Source organism: Elephantulus edwardii, unplaced genomic scaffold, assembly GCF_000299155.1.
Source record: "Elephantulus edwardii isolate Elephantulus edwardi_28Jun2011 unplaced genomic scaffold, EleEdw1.0 scaffold00086, whole genome shotgun sequence".
Taxonomy (NCBI): Eukaryota; Metazoa; Chordata; class Mammalia; order Macroscelidea; family Macroscelididae; genus Elephantulus; species Elephantulus edwardii.
The window spans coordinates 7,673,462-7,690,798 of record NW_006399836.1 but is presented as its reverse complement, the minus strand read 5'-3'; the positions used below and the strand labels follow the sequence as shown (position 1 = coordinate 7,690,798).

Here is a 17,337-nt window from a genome sequence, read left to right as displayed (position 1 = left end):
GAGGTGTACTCAGCTCAAAGACATAGAACCACCACCACCCCAGAGGGCATTTTTGATGTTCAGCCTCCATGCTTTCCCTCCCCTCCACTTCAGGCATAAGAGGATGAGGCAGACGTGCAGTAAAAAGAGAACACAGCAGGCCTGGAGCTGCTCCCTGAGGAAGGCCTGCTTCCAAGATTGACCCCTGCTGGTATCCAAAACTTGGCTGGTTGATAGTTCCCTATCCAGGTATCAAAGCTCCCCTGAGTGGCTCAAGGACTGTAGTGTTCAATATGGATTGAAGCTCAACATCAAGAAGACAGAGATTCTCACCACTGGGCCAATTGGCAGCACCATGATAGATGGAGAAGAGATTGAGGTTGTTAATAATTACAGCTTGCTTGGCTTCACAATCTGCACTCTCGGCATCAGCAGTCAGGAAATCAAAAGATGAGTTGCACTGGGAAAATCTGCTGTCAGGAACCTTTCCAGAGTACTGAGATGCAGTGATGTCAGTCTATAGACAAAGGTGTGCCTAATCCAGGCCACAGTCTTTACAATTACTTGCTATGTATCAGAGAGCTGGACAATGACTAAGAAGGCTAGAAGAAGAATCATTGTCTTTGATTTGTGGTGCTGGAGAAGTGTCTTGAACATACATACATGTCATGAACCACAAAGAACAAACAGGTCTGTATTGAAGAGGGTGAAACTGAGTTTCTCCTTGGAGGCTAGGATTTCAAAGCTCTCTCTCACATAATTTGGGCATGTGGCCAGGTGGAACCAGTCCCTGGAGAAAGACATCATTTTCAGAAGAGTGGAAAGACAGCACAAGAGAGGAAGACCCCAGATGAGAGGAACTGACACTGGTGTAATGGGAATAGGTGTATTAGAGTCAGACTGGACCAAGATAGGGCAGACTTCAGAGCTAATGTACATAAGGTCGCTATGAGTTACATGTGACTCAATGCCACAAAACAATATCAACAACTGGGTGGCTCACTCTGTCTAGACTGTATGAACCATGTGCTTATCCTGAACACCTGCTTTCCTTTCAGGAGTCTGGGATTTGAGTACACATAAGCTGAGGGTGCCCATGTGACCAGGAAGCAATGAAAATCTTGGGCACTGAACTTCCAGTAAGCTTCTCTGGGCAGAGGCACTGTGCACATTTCTGAGCTTTGTTGTTGGGCAGAGTGTGTTCCATGTCCTCCTCTCAGGAGGAAGAGCACATTGGGAGCCTGCAGGCATTCCTCCAGACTCTACCTGCCTCCTTCCCTTCTGATCCACCTGTGTGTCCTTATAACACTGGGGACATGAATCATGTACTTTACCTGCCTTAAATGAAAGGCAACAAAGATGAAGGCAGCCATGTACCCAGATTCACTGAGAAAATGTCTTTTCCAGAATTGCTTCCCCGTGGAGAGAAAGCACCCCTCACCTGTGATCCACAGGTGTATGGTGTTGCAGATGTCTGTCTTGAACTCGTGAGTGTTGAACCAGGACTGCGGGAAGCAGGCGCAGAAGCTGGTGTACAAGGCTTTACTCAGGAGGCTCGGCAACCTCTGGGGGCAAGCAGAGCTCAGTCAAGGTTCCTGATATTTCCACACCCCAGAAGAGAGCCCTGGACCTCAGAAAAGACTAACAAAGAGGGACAAGTCTAATAATTATTGGAAGCCTACTGTGTACGCCAGGGATGTGTCCTGTCTCCATGCCTTTTCAACCTGTATGCAGAGCAGATTATCCGAGAGGCTGGGCTCTATGAGAAGTGTGGTGTCAGGATTGGTGGAAGATCTATTAGCAATCTGCGTTATGCAGATGATACAACCCTGCTTGCTGAAACTGAGGAGGTCCTCATGCACTTGCTACGGATGGTCAAGGACTGCAGCCTTCAGTATGGACTGAGGCTCAATGTCAAGAAGACCAAGATTCTCACCACTGGGCCAATTGGTAGCATCAGGATGGATGGTGAAGAGATTGAGATTGTTCACAGCTTCAGCTTGCTCAGATCCACGGTCAACACTCTTGGCACCAGCAGTCAGGAAATCAAAAAACTTTTGTGATGGGAAAGTCTGCTCTTAGGGACCTCTCTAAAGTACTCAAGAGCAATGGTGTCTCTCTGGAGACCAAGGTGCGCCTGATACAGGCCATGGTCTTTGCAATCATTTGTTATGCATCAGAGAGTTGGACAATGACTAGGGAGGACAGGAGAATTGATGCCCAGAACACTTGATCATGCTAATGCGAAACCTATACTTGGACCAGGAGGCAGTCGTCAGAACAGAGCAAGGGAACACGGCATGGTTCAAAATTGGGAAGGGCGTACGCCAGGGATGCATCTTATCTCCATACCTTTTCATCCTATATGCAGAACAGATTATCCGGGAGGCTGGGCTCTATGAGGAGAATTGTGGCATCAGGATTGGTGGAAGATCTATTAACAATCTGCGTTATGCAGATGATACAACCCTGCTTGCTGAAATTGAGGAGGTCCTCATGCACTTGCTACGGATGGTCAAGGACTGCAGCCTACAATATGGATTGAGGCTCAATGTCAAGAAGACAAAGATTCTCACCACTGGACCAATTGGCAACATCAGGATGGATGGTGAAGAGATTGAGATTGCACACAGGTTTAGTTTGCTTGGCTCCACAGTCAACACTCTTGGCACCAGCAGCCAGGAAATTAAAAGGCACATTGCCATGGGAAAGTCTGCTGTTAGGGACCTCTCAAAAGTACTGAAGAGCAATGGTGTCTCTCTGGAGACTAAGGTGCGTTTGATACAGGCCATGGTCTTTGCAATCACTTGTTATGCATCAGAGAGTTGGACAATGACCAAAGAGGATAGAAGGAGAATTGATGCCTTTGAGCTGTGGTGCTGGAGAAGAGTATTGAGAATACCATGGACTGCTAGGAAAACAAACAGATTTGTCCTGGAAAGGGTTAAACCGGGTGACTCCTTGGAGGCAAAGATTCTGAGGCTCCGTCTGACATACTTTGGACATGATGTGAGGAGAGACCGGTCCTTGGAGAAGGATATCATGCTTGGGAGGGTGGAGGGACGGCGAAGGAGGGGAAGGCCCTCTATGAGTTGGATTGATTCAGTGACTGGGGTAATCGGGATGGGAGTGTCGGAGACAGTGCGACTGGCACAGGGCAGAGCAGAGTTTAGGGCTGTTGTACATAGGGTCGCTATGAGTCGCTAGCGATTTGATGGCACACAACAACAACAACAACAGGTACGGGAGCATAGGGGTCATGTGTGACCTCATGGAATTGTTTCATGTTGGGGATGTTGTTGAGGGAACAAATTCCTCTTGTGGATTTATTGAAGGTCAGACGCAGCCATCACAAGCCACTCCGACTCATTTTACAATAATACATCATTTGACTTCCTGATTCTGCTTCCATAGCATTGATTGTGGATCCAATTACAACGAAACCCTTGCCAACTTTAACCTTTTCTACATTTATCATGCTGCTTATTGGCCCAATTGTGAGGATTTTTCTTTTCTGTGAAGGTGTGGTCCACACTAAAGGTTATAGGCCTTGATCTTCTTCAATAAGAGCTCCAAGTCTTCACTTTCAGTAAGCAAGGTATCGCATCCATATTCCCTCAATCCTGAGTCAATATTCCTCCTCACTTAATTCCAGTTTCTCAGATTATTTGTTCAGCATACTTGCTGTAGAAGTACAGTGAAAGGATCCAATCCTGATATATACCTTTCATCATTTTAAATCATGGAGAATCTCCTTGTTTTGTGTTTTGTTCCCCTATACCCCCTTTTTCTATATTAATGACTACCTTGGTCCATTCAGGTGCCAAACAACTGTAATTAAGTGTTCTAGAATCCCTATTCTTCACTATTTTAGCCAACATTTGTTATGATCCACATGCTCAGATGCCTTCACATAGTCAACACAACAGGAAAGCATCCTTCTGGTAATCTCTGCTCTCAGCTAAGACTCATCTAACATAGGTAATAGCATTGTTTGTACCGCGTCCTCCTCTCAATTTCTGGCAGCTCCTTGTTGACAGGCTGCTTCCAGGCTATGTCAGACTGGGAAGAAGGATCCGACAATTTACTTTTGAAAACACTGGCCAGTGAAAGCTTTATGGGAAGGCAGTGAACATCTAACAATTACCATTCCATTTTTCAAGATTCAAAACCTAAGTTGATCAACTTCTGAAAGTCTTTCTTTCTAGGTCTCAGTTCAGTACCTGAACATAGCAAGCCGTCGACAGGAATGTGTTGTCTAACAAACTACATCTGACAGCTCGCTTCCTCCTGCTCCAAAGGGAAGCAATTTCTCCTTTATGAGCACAAACAGCTCCCCAGAGAGAACCACTGCTGAATTTGCTAATTTTATTCCACTTTTTTTCTACTTATAGGAACACATAAGCAAGGAACTCTGATGGCGTGGAGCCCTGCTAACTAAAAAGTCAGTGGTTCAAATCCACCAGCTGCTCCACAGGAGCAAGATGGGCACTGTCCTGCTGTAAAAGATTTCCAGCAACCTGATGGAGGGTCCCCGTGAGAAGAAATCTATTCAAAGGCAGGAGGCTGGGCTGGGTTGCTTAAGTACACATTGACAAATTCTGTTCTTAAAGAGGGATGAATGAACACAGTTGCATAAATGCTTTTTTGCGCTCATATTATAACATTTCATCTTCCCCATCACTAGATACTAATCAATCTTATTTTTAAAGTAAGTGCTGCATTTCACAGCAGTAGACGGGTAAATCACAATTGTTAACCGATCCATTTGGAAAGGAGTTTCTACTGGAGTCCGTCTTCAGAAAGCCAGCTGAAAGCTAGAGAGGCAGGTGTCTAGAGGAAGATTAACTAATGTGATTCTTTGTTGCACAATGATGGATGCTCACTTTTAAGAGCACCTCTTCGTAGTGGGACCTGGGTTCCTTCAGTAAAAGTTGGGCATAGTTTCTGGCTATCCGGTCAAACAGCTTATACTGGATCTCTTTGTTTGGCTATCAAGAACAACAAAAAAAAATAGTGCAACAATGAATGAATGAAAACCCAAAATCTCTGTAAATGTTCACTAAAATTAATAAAATTTAATAATTAAAAAAAGAACAAAAAAGAAGAAAAAGAATTATTAGAATTCCTTGTTGAAACAGCCAAAGGGTCGGAATTCATAAGTAGGAATTTCATTTTTAGGAAGCTTATACTCAAGATAGTGGAGCTCTGGTGGCCTAGTAGTAAGAAGCTGCACTGCAGTCCTGAAGTCATGCAGTTTGAGGCCACCAGCTGCTCCACAGGAGAAGGATGGTCAGTCTCCTCCCACGTGGTTAACTGCCTCTGAAAACCCACCAAAGAGTCAGCTATGGGTGGGTTCTGGCTCTATGGTACTCAACAACAACATACTCAAGATTCATAACCCCATATACCTTATGAAAAAAATAGACTCCTTTGTTTTAAAGAGTATACAAAGTGCCCCCCCCACACACACACACACACGCACCCTGCAGCTGAAGAGCGAGCCCTGACACTGGACCAGGAAACTTTGGGCTCTCTGTCCTCAGCCCTGCCCTAGACCAGCTGCCTTAAATGAACCAGTTCCTAAAGCTCCCAAGAAAGGCATGAGCGCTCATATGAAAACGTACAGCAGCGGCGAGCTCTGGTGGTGTAGTGGCAAGAAGCTGCACTGTAATCCCAGAGGTGCATGGTTCAAATCCACCAGATGCTCTGCTGGAGGAGGGACAATCTCCTCCTGTTACCAGTCAGATCTGATTTGACAGGACACACACACACACACACACACACACACACACACACACGCAGCCTACTGGCTAATCCCCCAGAGCACGGCTCCGTAAGTGCTGCTGGCTCTCCTTCCAAACCACATCCCTCATCTCATAGCTAGAGTAAGCAGGAGGTGGACCAGCCTGGTACTTACTTGAGTGCATTGACTTTGCTGTCAGATGGCCTGGGCTCAATTCTCAGCTTTAAGATTTTGGACAAGTTATTTAACTCTTGTATGTCATTTCCCATATGCAAAATGGAACCTACTTCATGAAGTTGATGGCAGATTTAATGTATTCATCTATATTTAACCAAATCCCTCACAACTGATCCAAAGGTAACATCATGTTAAATGGAGAAAAGCTTGAAGTTGTCAACAATTATGTTTTATAGTCAATATCTATGGTAGCAAAAGTCAAGAAATCAAAAGGGATATGTTGCATTTGGTTTATCTGTTAACAGGGAATTCTATAAAATGTTAAAGAACAAAGATGTCAGTTTAAGGACTAAGGTGTACCTGTCCCAAGTCATGGTACTTTCTGTTGTGATATATGCATCTGAAAGGCGGACAATGAATAAGGAAGACTGGAGAAGAAATGACGCCTTTGTACTGGGCGTTGGTGGAGAGTACTGACTATCCTATAGTCTCACAAAACAATAAACAAATCTGTCTTGGAAAATGTGCAACCAACATGCTCCTTATAAGCAAGGATCATGACACTGTCTCATCTACTTTGGACGTGCTGTTAGGAGAGGCCAGTTCTTGAAAAAGGACACGCTTGGAAAAGTAGGGGTCAGCCATGGAGAAGAAGACCATCAAGGAGATGGATAAACAGTCACTGCAGATACAAGTGACAAAGAGACAAAGAGAAATCAGAGCAAGCCATTGAGCAGCTGGTGAGGAGGACAGAGAAGTGGAAATGTGCGGACTGGATCAATCCAATGCACTTTTTTATTTTTTAAATTGGATTCATAATGGTCCTTAATGTGTAACTGGTGATGATGAGGGGATCTGCACCTTTCTTAGAACACACACATAAAATAAACCCCCCACCCCCACCCAGGCCGGTATCTGCTCTCCTGTCTGCTTCACCTTCCACTCTCTTCTTCACCCACCCTGCCAGCCTCCAGGGCATTCTTTGAAAAGCTCTCTGAAAATGCTACACTCTTTCCATCCTTGGAGACTTAGACCCCAATGCTCCTCTTAACTGGAACATTCTTCCCAAGATGTTCATAGGACTGGACCCTTTGGTTTCAGAGCCCCAAAGAGACTGCATGCTCAGCCACCACCATGCTAAATCCAAAATCCAAACTCATGGTTGATTCCAGCTCAAAGCTACTGTACAGGAAGGACAGAGCACAGGTGCCCCGTTAGGTTTCTGAGTCTGTACATCTCAATGGACCACAATGCTCGTCTTTCCCCCTCAGAATAGCTGATGAGTTTGAAACGTCAACCGCTTGGTTACTAGTCCGATATTTAATCCACAATGTTCCTTCATTACTACAGTACTGTTAGGTGCTGTCAAGTTGAGTATGACTCTTAGTGACCCTATGAACAATCGACCTGAGCCCCACCTAGCCTGTGCCAGCCTCATTATCCCTGACACACTTGAGCGCATCGCTGCAGTCACTGCATCTCATTGAAGATCTTCCTCTTTCGCTGACCCCCCCACCTTTCCAAGCATGGTGTTCTCTAAGGAACAGCCTCTCCTAACAACATGCCCAAAGTATGTGAGATGAAGCTTCACCGTCCGTGCCTCCATGGGACACTCTGGCTGCACTTTCTCCAAGACCTGCTTGTTGTTTTGGGAGCCCATGGGATATTCAGTACACTTCTCCAACACAAGTTAAAGGCATTGACCTCTCTCCTGTCATCCTTATTCACTGTCCATCTCTCAGATGCACAGCAGCTGATTTGAAAGACTATGGCTTGAATCAAGCACACTTTACTAACATCCCTGCTCTTCAGGACTCTGGAGATGTCCCTGACTGCAGAGTTTCCGTACCATACATCTCCACATCTCCTGACTGCTGATACCAAGGGTGTTGATTATGGATCCAAGCAATATGAAACTGTTGACAACTTCAAACTTTTCTCCACCTAACATGATGCTGCCTATTGGCCAGTAGGGAGGATTTTTGTTTTCTGATGTTGATTGAGATGTATTCCATATTGAAAGCTGCAGTCCTTGATCTTCTGCAGCAAGCATTTCAAGACCACCTTGCTTTCAGCAAACAAGGCAAGGTTGTGTCATCTGTTGTTAATGAGTCTTCCTCAAGTCCTCAATGCCACACAGGTCTTCTTCATAAAGTCCAGCTTCTTTAATTATTTGCTCACCATACATATTGAATAGGTATGAAGAAAGGACACAGCCCTGACGCACCTCTCTCTTGGATTTAAACTATGCAGTGTTACCTTGCTCTGTCTGCACAAAAGCTTCTTGGTCTAAGTACACTGTTGTTGTTGTTTCCTGTTGAATCAGAACCGACTCTTAATGAACCTTCCAGTGGGTTTTCAGAGGCAGTAAATCGCACTGGAGGAAACTGCTCATCATTTTCCCCCAGAGCAGTGGGTGCATTTGAACCTCTCTCTGTCATGGGTGCCCCGAGAGTGGGCTCCGGTCTCCTCTTCACATCCTCTCTGGAATCTGGGCCTTCTATGGGCCACTGGTGGTCCCTGTACTCGGCAGCACCGCCTGGTGTGTTGTTACCCTTTCCAGCAGGCTCTTTCTATACGACACGCAGAACCTAATCAAGCGTGCAGAAATAGCTCTGACGCACAGAGCTCAAAAATATAATCCCATCAACTCAAAGATGAGAACCTACGTGGACTCATTAAATATATTTATTCGAGTTGCCGGCTTGCTAGCAACTGGAGGCAACAGAAGGCAATGAAGTGACTCAGCTGCTGGCTTCTCTGACACATTCGCTATTGGGCTCGTTCAGTTGAGCCGATACTCAATAAACGGTTTGTGCAGGCGGTGCGCCTTGATGTTCCAAAGAACAGAACATGCCAACAGGTTAAAAACGTCCCCTTATAATGTGATGCATCAGCTCTGCTTTTCTTCCTGGAAAAGAACGTCTCTTTCAAATAAATACATTTCCAATTGCCACCCTTGAATAACTGTAAAATGGGTTTTTAATGGCAATGTAAGTAAGAGAATTTAAACAGTTTTCTCTATTATGAGAACATGAGAATTTGAATCTTCTATATATTTTTTAAAATCTAGTTCAGTGAAAATTAGCCAACAGGTTAAAAAAAAAAAGGAGAGAGGCTAATAAAAATAGTGTTAGGCCTTGGGTAGATAGTTGGACAACAGCAGGTCCCTAGAATCTCTTCCAAAATGGGGATTTGTTGGCCATTTGCTTGGGAAATACGGTACTACAATCCAACCTTTGTCACATACAAGTGTGAGGAAAGCAAGGCAGCTGAGTTCTAGAAGGTCTAATGTGAAGGCCAGAGGTTCTCAGGCTAGGGAGAAAATTTTCCAGCGTGGAGAATGGCCAGTTCCAGAGAGGAAGCTGCCAGAAAAGGAGGGGGTGGGGAGAAAAGCACCACACGGTTCTGAGAACAGGTCCAGGCTGCCCTCACCCAGCACACCTTCACCGTGAGCCCTCACAGACCAGAAAATGCACAGCCTGCAGCTGTTTTTACAAGAGAACTGGAGATACTTGGGCTAGGAAAACAAAACGAATAATGAACGAGGCCTTGGGCTTCAAAAAAGCTCTGTTCTAGTAGGGAAAGGGAGCCACTGGGGCACACATAAAGGAGATGTGGTGATGCACTGAATGAAACATTGGGCTGCTAACTGGAAGGTCACCTGTTCAAACACTCCATAGGAGAAAGGTGTACAAATCTACCCCCATAAGGAGGTACAGAGTCGGAAACCTTGAGGGCCAGTTCTTCTCCGTCCCATGGGGCAGTTCTAGGAGTCAGAATTGCTTGATTACAGCAGGCTTGGGGCTGATTTTGAGGACAGCTCATAAGGCACCTGGTGCAGAGTGTCGCAGGCAGACAGCAGCTGTGAGGGCACAGTAGTGGGGCCGAGGACTGGCTAGAGTGGTGGCCACGGAGGGTTCCCCATGCCCCAGTGGAGCAGAAAGAGGGAGCCTGACATCCGGGCTGAGTGTTAAAGGTGAACAGGGATAGTATAGAGATAAAAAGCGGTTCCAGGCACATGGGTGGAGAGAACACATCATCGGGAGAACAGGAAGATGCTGTGTATCGGGCAATGCTACACAGAAGGGGTTTCGGGGCCTAAGGGACTTACAGCTCACATTACAGAAGATGAAATTTGTTCTGCTCAGAGCTCAAGAAGTGGAGAGAAAATCAGATTTCTACTTACCTGGTACCGTTCATGAAAGATCCACCAGAAGCTATCCAGCAACATGGCTCGTGTGTAAGGAGAAGAGAGAAACTTCAATTCTTCACATGCGCAGAAAGACTTTGAAAAGAAGTAAAACACATTTGATTGTTTCTGGGGTTACTGCTGAGTTTCTGAAATCTACATGGAATCCTGACAAGAATTATTACCACCTGCACTCAAAACCTCTCTAAAAAAAAAAAAAAAGCCCCTCATGAAAAATAAACCTCTCCTCCATCCCATGGTCTAGATAATAGTATCGACTTCCAAATAGTTCTCTTTGGAGTCCATGTACTGTGAAATGCTCCTAGCAAACATAGGTATACAAACTCTAGGCTTTTCACATAATTTCATTTAACCCCTACAATGCTTACACGAGGCATTATTATCTCCATTTGACAGATGAGAAAACTGAGGACCAGAGAGGTGAAGTAACTTAAAAGCCAGCAAGTGGCTGCGCCAGGACTGGAAGCCCTATCTATACAGATGCTCTATGATGGCTACGCTAGCTCTCAGCTCCTATCATTCAACTAACATGAACAAATATGGGACCCTGGAGGACATTATGCTGAGTGAAATACCTCAGTCACAAAAGGACAAATACTGCATATGTCACTGTTATAAAATAGGATTGACATGGGGATTGGGGGAAACTAAGAAAAGAGGGGATAAATAATGAACACTACATTGGGACAGATGAGGGAAAGAACTGTTTAAAAGGAATATCTGATTAGGCATTATTTGTATGACAACAGTACAAAATAAGAGGTGCATAGCCAAGTGGACTGGGGTGCTGGGGACAGAGGAAGTTGTGCAACAATGAATGAATTTTTTTAAAGAGAAAAGTGAACTGGGGAGGGATAGGGAGGAAAATGTAACAAATAAATAATAGTATATATGAATGATTGTGTAAAACCCACACACAAAAGAATACCTCCGATTTAAAAACTGGGTATTATTTAAAGAGTCACTAGACAGTAAGACTCTACTGACTTAGTTATAAGTAAATGGAACTGTGAAGTCTCTGGGTGCTGCATACAGTAATAAGCTTGCCTACTAACCAAAAGGTTGGTGGTTTGGATCAACCCAGAGGCACCTCAGAAGAAAGGCCTGGTGATCTACTGTAGTTAGGTGCCAGTGAGTCAGCTGCAATTCCCTACAGTAACTGGAAAACAGAACACTGCACAGCCCTGCGCCGTTCTCAGCACTCCTACATCTGAGCCCCGTGTTGCTGCTACCACGTGAATCCAGCTCATGGAGCACCTTCCTCTTTTTCATGAACCCTCAGTTTTGCCAAGCGTGAGGTGCTTCTGCTGGGAATTTCTGATAATGTGTCCAAAGCAGGAGAGACGAGGTCTAGGATCCTCCCTGCTAAGGATCATGATAACTACTTCTTCCAGGACAAATTCATCTGGCCATCCAGCGAGAGCTCCTTGTGAAAGACCAGCGACTGCAGACCTCAGATAACCCAACTGTACTGGAACACACATGGGGCACAGGTTGTTGTTGTTATGTGCCATTGAATCGCTTGTAACTCATAGCGACCCTATGTACAGTAGCCCTAAACCCTGCTCTATCCTGCGCCAACCTCACTGTCTCTGACACACTCACTCCCACCACCCCAATCATAGAATCAATCCATCTCATCAAGGGTCTTCCTCTCCTGTACTGTCCCCAACATGATGACCCTCTCCAAAGACCGGTCCCTCCTTGCCCAAAGTATGTCAGACAAAGTTTCAGAATCCTTGACTCCAAGGAGCAGCCCGGATTCAGCCTCTCCAGGACAAACCTGTTTGTTCTCCTAGCAGTCCATGGTATATTTAACACGCTTCTCCAACACCACAGCTCAATTTTCTGTCATCCCTAGTCACTGTCCAACTCTCTGATGCATGTAATTATCAGAGAATCAACTTCAGAAACTTCAGCTTCACAGCATCTGGCTTTTTACTATAGGATTCTAGAATGAAATGTTGTTATGTGTTAACTGCAACTCACAGTGACCCAGTTTACAAGTGGAAACCTTGTTGGTCCCGAACCATCCTCAGACCCTCTGCTGGGCTCAAGTCTCTGTGTCAATTCTTCTTGTTGAAGGTCTTCCTCTCTTTCACTGACCCTCTATTTCCCCAAGTATGATGTTCTTTTCCAAGCGCTGACCCCTCCGGACTTGCCCAAAATATAAGATGAGGTCTCATAATCTTTATTTTTAAGGACAGTTGGGCTGCATTTATTCCAACAAAGATTTGTTTGTTCTTTTGGCAAAAGAATATTGAATACTCTTCACCAGCACCACAACTCCAAAGCAGCAATTCTTTTAGTCTTCCTTATTCATTGTCCAATTTTCACAGGCATACAGAACAAATGAAATCATAGCCTGGGGTAGGTACATTTTAGTTTTTAAATAAAATTCTCACTCTTTTGCACTTTAAAGAGATCCCTCCCTGGCAGTAGAGATGCCCAATGCGATATGTCATTTGATTCTTTGACGGCTGCTCCCAGGCTGCTGTTTGTAGATTCAAATGAAATGAAACCCTGACAACGTCATGCTTTTCTCCATCTATCCTGATGCCGCGTCCGGGTGCACAGAGACAGAGTGATGAGGTTCCAACGTCCTACACCCGGGACACTGACACCACTGACTGGCTCGGACCTCATAGCGGCTGCCACTGTTGTTAGCTGCTGTCAAGCTGGCTCTGAGTCTCGTGACTTATGTAAAATAGGATGACAGGCTGCCCCGTTCTGCCCCTCTTCACAAGCTCTGCTCCATCTGAGTCTCTTGTTTCAGCTACCACGTTAATCCACCTCACGGAGGGCCTTCTGAGCCTCCTCCAACCCTCCACTTCACCACTGCTTTCTTAGAGACCAGTCTCTCCTGATGCCGTGGCCTAGCCAAGCCGAGGGCTCACCATCCTCACATCGAAGCAGCATTCTGGCTGTACTTCTGCTAACACTAAATTTGAGTCTTGACCTTTAAAACTCTACAATTACCAGGCTAGCAAAATGTTACCTTTATTAAGCAAAGACCAGGAATTTTTCACTGGGCTGTGAAGGTCAAGTGCAGACAGGAGACACTACACAGGCTGCCTCTGCTCTGACTAGAAAGAGCAGAGAGCCTCGCTGTCATTCCTGGGCGTCAAGGGAAAGGCTCCTTGGCACATCCCGGGGAAGCTCAGACATCCTGCACAGCTAAGCATGCTGTCTTCACAAGCAGTCGGCCTCTGCCACCATTCCTCGAGGTTCTCTGTAGAGCTTACCAGCACAGACTGTGGTATCAAACTTCCAAGATTCAAATCCAGCGCTTTTCCTTACCAGCTGTGCAACTCTGAGCAAAGGTAATGAACCTCTCTGTGCCCACTTTCTTCATCCCAAACATGAAGACGTTGAAAACAGCGCCCTCCTCAGGAGCCGAGTGAGGACTGAGTGACGGAGGCGACACTCTCAGGAAGAGACCAGGCCATCAGTGCAGCTCTTCATCGGTCATTTATTCACAATGCTTCCTTTCAAGAAGGATTTTGTTTATCCTTGAGTAGATATCGGGCATCTCTGAGGTGCTCGGACATGGTGATGGAGAGTTCCTGCCCTCAAGGTGTTTGAAGAGAAAAGGATGTTTACCAACAGTTGGACAGGTGTCTTGACAGAAGGTATCCTGTGGACATGGCACCTGGGGGAGGCACTGATTTGTTCATGGGCTACTGGGCAAAGTTTTAAGAGTCAAACTAATTGGATGAGGAAAGGAGTGCCGGGAGCTCCTGAGAAAGGAGAAGTAATCACCGGGGTGGTGAGACCGCAGGACATACATGGGGCCTCCCAAGGGCTCCTGTGCAGCTCAAGGTCTGGGTGTGGGTGGCAGAGACCAGGCAAAGTTCAGGGGAACCTGGGTGCAGGGACAAAGAGTTATTCTGAAACTGGATGGGGAGAACAGTAGCTGATGGTGGTGGAATTTCAATAGGGCAGGAATGGGGTGAAACCGCTATTCCAGAAATATCCTCAGAAGCCGTGTGGAAGACATGAGAGGGGAGCAAGCAGAGCAGGCAAAGGAAAACCAAGCAGCAGGTGCAGGGATCAAGCAGGACACCAAGGGGCCTGACCTTGACTCTGGCGGCTGAAGGAGGAGCAACTGTGGTAGAAGCATCGGCTGAAGGAGGAGCAACTGTGGTAGAAGCATCAATGAGATCTTACTGTGGCAGCTTGTGTGTCACTCATGTTATGACACTGGTATGTCAGGCACTGGTCAGGTCACCACCCACGAGGAACAAGCTTCAGTGGAGCTCCCAGACTAGTGAAGAGGGTCTGGCAACATCCTTCTGAAAAACCTTACAGGTCGCCAAAGAAACTGTCCAGAGTAACGCTGGAAGATGACTCTCTCAGGCTGGGAGGCATCTGAATATGGTTGGGGAAGACCTGCCTGATCCAAGCAGAGTCCACTTGAATGACACAGACGGAATGATGCCTTTGGGGCTTTTGCTTGATGACATAAAATCACTCAAAATTAAAAAAAAATTTTTTTTAATCGCTCAAAATCTCTATGAAGGTACAGCTCTTCACATCCATCATATCAGAAATGCTTAGTATAAAAGACAGAATAAGAAGACCATCCTGGATGAGATGGGCTGAGGCCGGGGCTGCACTAGTGGGCTCCAACACAGACAGCCGTGAGGTGGGGGCAGGACTGGGCAGCACCTTGTTCTCTTTCTCCTAAGATTGCCGTGGAACTCTGGTGACCTAGTGGTAAGAGGCTGTGCTGCAATCCTAAAGGCACACGGTTCAAATCCACCAGCTGCTCTGTGGGAGGGGGATGGGCAATCTTCTCCCATGTGATTTACTGCCTCTGAAAGCCCACTGGAGGGTCAGCTATGAGTCAGGCTCGACTCGACAGCACACAACAACAACAGCAAGGTTGATAGGAGTTGGAGCTAACTGACCCCTGACAACAACAACAGGATCTCAATTGAAACCTGAAAGTGCTGCTCTGGGAGAAAGCTTACAGGCTTTGGAGCGAACCTCGGCTGGAATTCCAACCCTCAACTTGGTGCCTTGTGGGCTGTGTGAGCCGATTCCGAAGCAGTTTTCCTCAGGTGTAAAATGGGGATGGCGGTGTCTTCCCCAGACTGTTGTGAAGCTGGGGGAAAGCCAGGCCACTGGGTGCTGCTAATTGGGAGTCCCTTGTCCGTTTGTCCCTTTTCTTTCCTTACCTTGCCACTGAAGGGGTCGCTCTCACCCCGGATCACATTGGCCACCATGTCACAGACCTTCACCCCGTTCGGAAGCTTGTTTGGCACAGAGCTGTCAAACTCGGAGTATTCGTACAGCTCCACGAGCAGATTTTTATCTGCTGTTTTCTAAAAAAAAAAAAAAAAAGAGCAAAGAAAAAGAGCCTGAAAATGGGCTCCGTTATTTTGACCGTTTCAAACCTATCTCTTCCCTTTTTCACTGTGAAGGCAATTTAACAATCTTGTAAGGCTTCAAGTTCAAACCGACTCAGTGGCTCCACGGGCACAAGACCTGTGATCTGCTCCCAGAGAGACTGTTGCTGGATGTAGTAAAGTCAGTTCAGAGCCATCGCAACCCTCTGCACAAAGAGTAAAGCACCGCCTGGCCTGCTAGACTGTTGGTCCTGCAAAACTCTATCGCTCTATCTCTGTAGGGTTGACAGCCTACAAAACTTCACAGGAATATTGGACAAAGAATTGACAGACCACAACTGTAAAAAAGATGAGGTGTACTGATCTCATAGAGGCTGGTGGAACACCCCACCCCCAAGACTATGGGCCTAAGTCACCCTTCAAGCCTGGACCTGGTATCACTCCCACAGAGCAACTTCTAGCCAAACAACAGACAGGCCTAGAAAGTGATCAATAACACCAGGGAGAAATTCACTCCTCGGAAAAATCAACAAGATCAGAGGGGAGACCTGCCCAGGGATAAAGCTGAGAAAGCAGGAAGGGAGAGGACAGATGGATCTGGGAATCACAGCGGTGGAGTGGGAGGAGTGTTGCTGCAACATGAGAAACTGTGCTCAATGTCACAAAGCATAATGTGTGTAAATTGCTGGATTTGTTCTGTAAAGATCCCACTTAAATCACAATAGAACATTAAATGACACCCCCCACCATGATAGCAGGTCCACATCACACAGTATTCCTCATGTGAGGCAGAATGAATACAACAGCAACTAACAAAACACAGCACATGGGGTGCAATTATGGTCCCAGCACCCTCAATCAAACACCTATTTACATTACTTGTGGAATGAAATCTGTGAGCCAGAATTCAACGGCATAGACTTGTTTCTCCAGGTCTCTCAGGGTCCTGTGTGAAGTACAGTCTTATTTTCTGGGTCTCTCAAGGTCCTGTGTGAGGTCCAGTCTTACAACCTTATTTTCTGGATCTCACAAAGTCCTATTTGACAAGGTGCCACCTTAACACTTTTCTACTGCTCTCAATTAGAGGAAAAGACTTTGGGCTTCCTTATCTGATACGCTTCCATCTTGCGTGGGCTCCAGATTTCATCAGTTTTACCGTATTTTCCCTTTCAGTCTTTGAGCAAATCTATATAAGGCCTCCGAATCAGACAGCTTGATTCAGGTGTCAGCTCCATCCTGTACCAGCTGTGCCGCCTTGGGCAGGAGTCTTAAATGTCCTGGGTAACCATCAGGGAATGATTGAGGGTTAGAAACAGACTCTTAACTTTAAGCTCTCATGAAGTTTTAGAATTCCCTAGGCTAAAAAATGACAGGCCTTCGAAAACCCAGTGTACAAGAGAGCACACTTAGACTATCATTTGGACTAACATATATGGCAACTGAAACTGACATCTTAGAAATGGAAACCCAGAGAAAGAGGAACAGCTGCAAGGAGACACGAGTGATTGGAACATGGAACGTGAGAAGCATGAATGTAGGAAAACTGGACATTGTTAAGAAATGGAATGCATAAATATTGACATACTAGGCATTGGCGAAATGAGATGGCTTGGCATGGGACATTTTGAATCACATGATCATATGATTTACTATGCCGGGGATGAAAAGGTGAGGAAGAATGGTGTTGGTTTCATAATTAAAAAAGTCATTTCTAGATCTATCCTGAAATACAATGTGGTGAGCGACAGGATCATATCCATACGCATACAAGGAAGTCCACTGAATACCACTATCATTCAAATATATGCACCAACAATTAGAGCCAAAGAAGAGGAAATAAAAGATTTTTACCAACTTTTGCAGTCAGA

General features: G+C 45.7%; 1 protein-coding gene across 1 annotated transcript in view; it reads right to left on the bottom strand.

The window, feature by feature from the left end:
- The window catches only part of FAM227A (family with sequence similarity 227, member A), a 68,015-nt gene that overhangs the window by 41,064 nt on the left and 9,614 nt on the right, over positions 1-17,337 (bottom strand). The window contains exons 2-5 of the mRNA XM_006890206.1: positions 15,299-15,445; positions 10,092-10,190; positions 4,866-4,970; positions 1,421-1,544 (exon numbers count right to left, since the gene is read on the bottom strand). Coding sequence (XP_006890268.1) covers positions 1,421-1,544; positions 4,866-4,970; positions 10,092-10,190; positions 15,299-15,445 — 475 coding nt within the window. The remainder of the gene's footprint in view (positions 1-1,420; positions 1,545-4,865; positions 4,971-10,091; positions 10,191-15,298; positions 15,446-17,337) is intronic.